The sequence below is a fragment of the Eretmochelys imbricata genome, chromosome 9 (genome assembly GCF_965152235.1).
Source record: "Eretmochelys imbricata isolate rEreImb1 chromosome 9, rEreImb1.hap1, whole genome shotgun sequence".
NCBI classification, from domain to species: domain Eukaryota; kingdom Metazoa; phylum Chordata; order Testudines; family Cheloniidae; genus Eretmochelys; species Eretmochelys imbricata.
Window position 1 is genome coordinate 36,930,550 of NC_135580.1, and position 7,911 is coordinate 36,938,460.

Genomic DNA, 7,911 nt, shown 5'->3' on the forward strand with positions numbered 1-7,911 from the left:
CAAATCAGTATCTAGATGCATAAATGGGTATTTTATGAACTATGTAGGATTTTGGTTTTATGTTTAGATTGGAAAATCAAGTTCCTTTATATATAAGTTAACTTTATTAAGGGCTTTTTACCTGCCAAAGTATAAAGATGCAAAGGTTTTATCATTTCAAACCAATTGGTTCCATTAACCTTATCAAAGGAATGACCCAAAAGACTTCCAGATAAACCCACAATAAATCTAGAGTTGCCATAAAGGGATCATATGGGAATTCTGTTGGCTTTTCATAATTAATAAAAACATAAATACCATGAGTTCCAGTTCAAAGCAGCAATCTCAAATTTGCTTTTGCTTCACACTTTACTAACTATCTCTGTATGTTAACTGTCCTTTTTCTTTATTTTAAGGAAAGATTTCAAACATGGCAGATACTAAACCCTGCTGGCTTGGAGCAGCCTCCTCTCTCACCTTTTTCTTTGTCCTAATCTGTTGTGTTGATGCAGCGTCAATCGAACCTTATCAGCTGCTTCAGAAAAACCCAGACTATTTAGGGAAAAATTTACAAAGGCTCCCAAGCCCAGATATGATCAAAGCCTTGGAATATATAGAAAATCTCCGCAAACAAGCTAACAAGGGAGAAAATGGCCAAGATTACAGCTTCTATCAAGGTGCGCCATTTTTTCTGCAGCAGAAAGAAAGCAAAGATCAGAGTCACCTATCAGATAATAGAAGAGATTCTTTGACTGAAGATGAGTCACAATGGGTTAGGTCAATGTTGGAAGCCTTGAGGCAAACAGAAAAAGAGTCAAAGGCTGGATCAAAAGAAAATAAACCATATAGTATGAGTTCAGATAACTTCCCAGCTGGAGTGAGTGATAATTATGAGGCCTATAAGTGGCCTGAGAGACGACACAAACATGACAAAATGCCACATGTACATGATGAAGAAAGTTCAAGAGACAGTCCTTTCAAGCGCACCAATGAAATAGTAGAAGAACAATATACACCCCAAAGCCTTGCTACTTTGGAGTCTGTCTTTCAGGAGCTGGGGAAAATGACAGGACCAAGTAATCACAAAAAAGAGAGGCTGGATGAAGATCAGAAATTGTACACAGAAGATGAAGATGATGTATATAAAGTTAATAATATTGCTTATGAAGATGTAGTGGGAGGAGAAGACTGGAATCCAATAGAGGAAAAAGTGGAAAGCCAAACACAAGAAGAGATAAAAGATCGTAAAGAGGAAATTGATAAAAATGAAGAAGAAATTGATGATGAAATGAAGAGATCAGGGAAGCAAGGCTTCCTGGAAGATGAAATGAGGAGAGACAGTAAAGATCAAATGTCAGATGACATTACAAAGCTAATGAATTATTATCTGAAGAGGCTGATGAGCAATATTGGAAATGGCAGGGTAAGGACTGGACATGAAGAAAAAAGGGCAGGTATATTTTTGGAAAAACTTGATCCTCAGTCTATCTCTCAACTAATAGAAATCTCAAGGAATTTACAAATCCCTCCAGAGGATTTACTAGACATGTTGAAAACTGGAGAAAAGCAGCAGCAGAGTGAAAGGGTGGAGACCGAGCAAGAACCAGAGCTCCCAGAAGATCTTGAGGATGACATCTCTGAAACTAATCTAGACCACACAGATATATTTAAAAATAAAATGAACCCTAAAAATGGTTACATGAGGCAGCCAATTAATGTTATGCCAGATAATCTACCTGAAGATCTCAATATTGAAGATATTGTCAATCTTTTAGGGACTGATAATTTAGCTAATCAGAAAACCTCGTACTTTGTAAATCAGCTTAATGAAGAGAACAGTTTTCCAAGACTTTCCTACATTCCCAGAAGACCTAAAGGACATCAACTTCCGAAAGCTGCTTGGATTAATGATTTGGAAAGACGACAAATGGAATATGAAAAACTAAATGAAAAAGATGAAGAACTAGCAGATTACTTGGCAAAGATGTTGGCAAAATACCCTGAAGTTGTCGATACAAACCAGCTGAAACGCGTTCCAGTCCCAGTTTCATCTGAAAATGATCTACAGGAAGATGACCAGTTTGAGCAAGCAATCAAAGAACATCTAAATCAGCTGGGACCACAAGAATCTGATAAACTAGCCTCACTCAGCAAAAGGCTGTCCATGGCCCGGGAGAATGACGACACACAAAACAGGCAGTATCTGGATGAAGATATGTTAGTGAAGGTGCTGGAGTACCTAAACCAGGAGCAATCAGACAAAGGAAGAAATCACATTAATAAAAGGGCAATGGAAAATATGTAATTGTTAACCACATATAATTTTTCTGCAATGTTTTGATTTTTACCCCAATTCATTTGTGATTTTTCCCCCCTAAACAACTTGCAGTTACCGTTGAACAGTCTGCATAACTTTCTCAGAGCTGTTATTGTTTATGGATATACATATGTGTTATAAATCTTGGATCAAGTACAAATTGGTTCAATTGTTTTAATGAGCAGGGTTATGAATTTAAGTAAAATCGTAATATGTAAACAAATGACCATTGCATTGTTGATACAACATGATAAATGAACAGTGCTATCATATTTGAAGTTTTTTAAATTAATTCAATTATTTTATTACTGTCTGTAGTGTTTTTTTTGTGGAGTACTGAATAAAAATACAGCATATATATAGTTTTATTTATAAGGCTTTTTCTATTCTTTGTTTTATTGTTGATGAATAAATATTATTTCTGGACAGTAGACTGTGTTTCTTTATGACAGTTGAAAGAATGTGATTTTTAGGAGAAAACATTTTTTACTTCGATATCCAATCTTCCTAGCTTTAACTGATTTTTTGAAATTATTCAGCAGAAAATACTTCTGGCCTTTTGGGCTACACAGTCATGTACTGGCCTGATTGGTGAAGGTGCTGAGCAATTGCAGTTCTTTCTTGGTATCATTTGGAGCTGAGGCTGAATGGAATCTTTTGAAAATCTGGCCACATAAGATGATTGGTTATGGATCTAGGGGAGGCTGATCTATTCAACAGAAAAGACACACTGCACTGGAAGCCTATAAAATATATAAAAACAAGTGAAAACCAAACTTTTCATGACAGTTCTACATCTAATCAGGAAAGAGAAAGCTCCAGCAAGTAGGTTCTTCAAAATATCATAAATTTTCCCTATGTTGCTGTGTAGCAAGCAGGCATTAACCCACAGCTATGAGCTAAGACAACTTATTTTTGTGACTATGGTAGCACAATGGACGGGGACTCCTTCCTTACATATTTTTTGTGTTTATAAAAATGATGACTGCTTCTCTTACCATTTAAAAAAGTTTTGGCTATTATGGCCCCACTCTACATGGAAGTTTGTTCCATTAATTAGGCTCCTGGTAAAGGCAAATGGCTGCCATAACTGTCTTTCCTAGGTTATGTATCAGTCAAGGAAGGATTTAATAGTGAGATATAGCTCTGGATCCTTTAAAATTCTTCTCCAGACCTTGTTAAGACCTTTTAGAGGACACCCTGAAAATTCTAAGGTTCTGTTCCTCCAAATGCTTATGCATACAAGATGGCCCCTGATTTTCAGGGGGACTATTCATGGGCGTAGTTAAAGTATGTCCAGGACGGAGGCCAAAGTAGGGTTCCTCCCATATTCTCAAGCATCTGATCACTACTTATGGTGAATGGATGTGGGAGGATATGGTTTTAGCGGGAGTGGGTCATAAAATAGCTAATAAAGATACTATACAAATGCTGCAGAGAGAAATGATTATTTTAGGTCTCATCACTATCCCTGTTCAGCTGCAGTTTATCAGGGTTCCACTATCAGGGTTCCTTGCTTTGGGCTAGATTTTTTGTTAAAAAAATTTCTGTTAGTTGCACGAGTAAAAATGTATCCACAAAAAGGAAACATACCACGTTGGGCCAAATTTGCCATTGGAATAAGCTGGCATAACTTCATTGCTATTGATGGCGATACACTTCATCATGGCAGTGATGTTTCTTAAAACCGTTCATGTTACAGGTTTTTGTTTTTTGTTTGTTTTTTAATTATATGATTGGCTAATGTACCAGGATGGCGGCCAAAGTAGGGTTCCTCCCATATTCTGTACTGATGTTGATTCAGCTGGAAGAAACTATGACATGATTAGTAGGCCTTAAAAAAAGTTAGGAAGTAGCCTACTGCTTGCAGTTTTCAATAAATAGTAACCATCAGGTTGCTTCCAAAGGACATATATTCCACAGGTAGCTGTCGTCAGCAAATACTGATCTTCTGTTTTGTATAATATGATGTAAATGCTAAACCACAGAATGACTGGAATGAATCCTGCCACTTTCATGTTAAAGTTCAACTTAAAAATTTCCAGAAGACATGATCTCATTAGACAATACTACGCGATTCCATATTTTGCCTGTGCTCTAAAACTTATTTTCTTCATAAAAGACAAGATTTATAGCATATACACGTTTCACTGGAAATAAGCCATAGCCAGAGAACCGTGCTCAGCCCAAGTAGAGTGACAGTAAAAGAAAGTGTTCTCAATCATTAAATAGGTGCGGGATGGAATCCTCCACTCCAGGCTGGGACACCAGGCATGTGGCCAGTTCAGACACAGGATATAATGGGAGTAGCAGAGGCAGCCCCCACCCCCCACTTTCTCCAAACAATGTCTCACATGGATCCAAAGTGGCAACACTTACACACTTTCCCCTTCTATACTCTAAAATACAGAGTGCCATGGCACTCTAGTGCATGGTGTGCCATCTCCTCGCAGAGGTTCTCTAGGGTTTGGCCCATTGCTCTGGCAGTAACATTGTTTTCATTGCATTTGTGCCTCTAAGTCCGTGGTGGGCAACCCACAGCCTATCAGGGTAATCCACTGGCAGGCTGCCAGACAGTGTGTTTACATTTCAACGGCCGCCCACAGCTCCCAGTGGCTGCGGTTTGCCATTCCCGGCTAATGGGAGCTGTGGGCGGCCGTGCAAATGTAAACAAACTACCTGGTGGCCCTCCAGCAGATTACTCTGATAGGCCGCATACGGCCCACAGGCTGTAGGTTGCCCAGCACTACTCTAAGTGACCACATCAGGCCAATTGGGATTTACCATCACGATCTAGCCCTATGTCACTGCCATCGAGCCCAGCTAGTGTGTTTGTCTGCTTTTCCTGAGTGTAGCTGAGCCTGGGACCTCCATGAAAGGCATCAGGTTGAAGTTGAACTGATGGAGATGAGATGGGCAGGTAGGGGAAAGCATCTTGAAAGCATGGAGGGTATTGCTTGCTAGGATTACTAAAACTATGTGCCCACACTTTGTCACAATTGGGGAGTGCTTATTTGGCCCCAGTGGCCAAAAGTGCTGGTCCCCCGCTCCCCCGCTCCCTTTATGTCTTATCAAATGAGACTGCATTTCTTTTGAATCTAGATTCTACCAGTTATCCATGCCAAGGGTAAAATGGCCAATAGCACCAAAGTCTAGTTTTCAGAAAGGACTTAAGAGTCCAAGTCCCATTGAGTTTTAATGAGACAAAAGGGACTTAGACTCAGCATTGCAATGGCTAAAATTTAGGCACCCTGCCCCCGCCACCCCCCAGTGGAATCTACAGCCCTGAGTTATTTGCCCAGGCTCCCTGTACAATACCTGGGGAGAACTGGGCACCTATGAATGGGATTCACAAAAGCCAGCACTGCCCAAACTAGCCAGCAGAAAGGGTGAGGAGAGGGGTGGGGTCTAAGCCCCTCCTTTACCCTATAGCCCAGGGGTTAGAGCACTCACCCAGGATATGGAAAACCCCGCTTCAAATTCCTACTCTGCCTTATTTGGAGTATGGTCTTAAATCCAGACCTCCAACTTCCCAGGTGTGTGCACTGCCCACCAGGCTATGGGCTATTCTGGGATGGGTCTGCCTCTCTTGCTGTTGAAACAGTTTCACTTTGTATAAAAGACTGAAACATTCATTGGTGCAGGGACTGGAACCTGATTGTGCTAGGTGAGTGCTCGAACCCAGTGGTTATAGTGGCTATAGAGTCTTTCTCAGATGTCAGGATTAAGGCAGCTTTATGCACATCTTCCAGCAACAATTTACGCATTTACAGGGTAAGGAAGCAGCTGAGTGAGTGTTCTAGGTACCTAAACTTTAGATTTCCATGCTTAAAGTGCCAGTTAGGCACCTACAGCCCTTTGTGCACTGGACCCTAAATCTCTTTTGAAAACTAATCTTGAGCTCCCCCAACCACATTTAAAAATGTTACCTCTAGATTAAATTATCACAGTGTGCACTATATTGGACTACCCCTCCCACCCCTGAACAAAGATGTTTAACCAGCTCCCTGGGACTCACCCCTGAATGGGTCCCAGCTAGTGCAGAGTGGACACTGTCTCTGCACTGTTCTCTCAGTATTTCTCAGCATCAGACTGTAGCCTCAAAGCCAGATTAAGGCAATCAGGGCCCTAGGCCTAGGTCAGGGCCCTGCCCCCATGCCCCACTTGGAGTGACAGAGGGGCCTTTCTCCCCTACCAGGGAGTCAGGAGCAGTAGCACAGGGCCCCCTTCACCTCCCAGAAGTGGCAGCAGGAGCTCACTCTCCCCTCAGGAGCATCAGGGCTGGCAGCAGGAGTTCCCTCCCGGCCTAAGAATGGCAGGGATTGTAGCAGAGCCCCTCCAGTCCCCGCCACCCAAGACTTGTTGGGGGATGTCTGTTTGCTTGGGCAGGGCTCCTGCATCTTGGTCCTGCCACACAGATAACAAGCCTTGTGGATATGGGGGGGAAGTGGTAGATATGGTATATCTTGACTTTAGTAAGGCTTTTGATACTGTGGTACATGACCTTCTCATAAAACAAACTAGGGATGGAGCTACTATAAGGTGGGTACATAACTGGCTGGAAAATCATTCCCAGAGAGTAGTTATCAGTGGTTCACAGTCATGCTGGAAGGGCATAATGAATGGGGTCCTGCAGGGATCGGTTATGGGTCTGGTTCTGTTCAATATCTTCATCAATAATTTAGATAATGGCATAGAGAGTATACTTATAAAGTCTGCAGACGACACCAAGCTGGGAGGGGTTGCAAGTGCTTTGGAGGATAAGATTAAAATTCAAAATGATCTGGACAGATTGGAGAAATGCTCTGAAGTATATAGGATGAAATTCAGTAAGGACAAATGCAAAGTACTCCACTTAGGAAGGAACAATCAGTTGCACACATAGAAAATGGGAAATGACTGCCTAGGAAGGAGTACTGCGGAAAGGGATCTGGGGGTGATAGTGGATCACAAGCTAAATATGAGTCAACAGTGTAACACTGTTGCAAAAAAAGCAAACATTATTCTGTGATGTATTAGCAGGAGTATTGTAGCAAGACATATTTCTTCTAATCTACTCCGCGCTGATTAGGCCTCCGCTGGAGTATTGTGTCCAGTTCTGGGTGCCACATTTCAGGAAAGATGTGGACAAATTGGAGAAAGACCAGAGAAGACCAACAAAAATGATTAAAGGTCTAGAAAACCTGACCTATGAGGGAAGATTAAAACAATTGGGTTTGTTTAGTCTGGAGAAGAGAAGACTGAGGGGGGGGGGGGGAACATGATAACAGTTTTCAAGTACATAAAAGGTTGTTAAAAGGAGGAGGGAGAAAAAAATTTCTTCTTAACCTCTGAGGATAGGACAAGAAGTAACAGGTTTAAATTGCAGTGAGGGCAGTTTAGGTTGGACATTAGGAAAAACTTTCTAACTGTCAGGGTGGTTTAACACTGGAATAAATTGCCTAGAAAGGTTGTGGAATCTCCATCATTGGGGATTTTTAAGAGCAGGTTGGACAAACACCTGTCAGGGATGGTCTAGATAATACTTAGTCCTGCCTTGAGTGCAGGGGACTGGACTAGATGACCTCTCGAGGTCCCTTCCAGTTCTATGATTCTATGATAATAACATTGTTTAG

The 7,911-nt window shown here is 41.4% G+C and overlaps 1 protein-coding gene across 1 annotated transcript; it reads left to right on the plus strand.

The window, feature by feature from the left end:
• The first annotated feature begins 409 nt into the window (after positions 1 to 409).
• SCG2 (secretogranin II) lies at positions 410 to 2,284 on the plus strand. The gene has a single exon (XM_077826964.1). It carries the CDS (start codon positions 410 to 412, stop codon positions 2,282 to 2,284), a length of 1,875 nt encoding a protein of 624 aa, XP_077683090.1.
• Positions 2,285 to 7,911: the final 5,627 nt, after the last annotated feature.

Bases quoted from the DNA above. Each gene is read 5' to 3' on its own strand.
- SCG2 (XM_077826964.1), top strand. From the start codon at position 410: ATGGCAGATACTAAACCCTGCTGGCTTGGAGCAGCCTCCTCTCTCACC.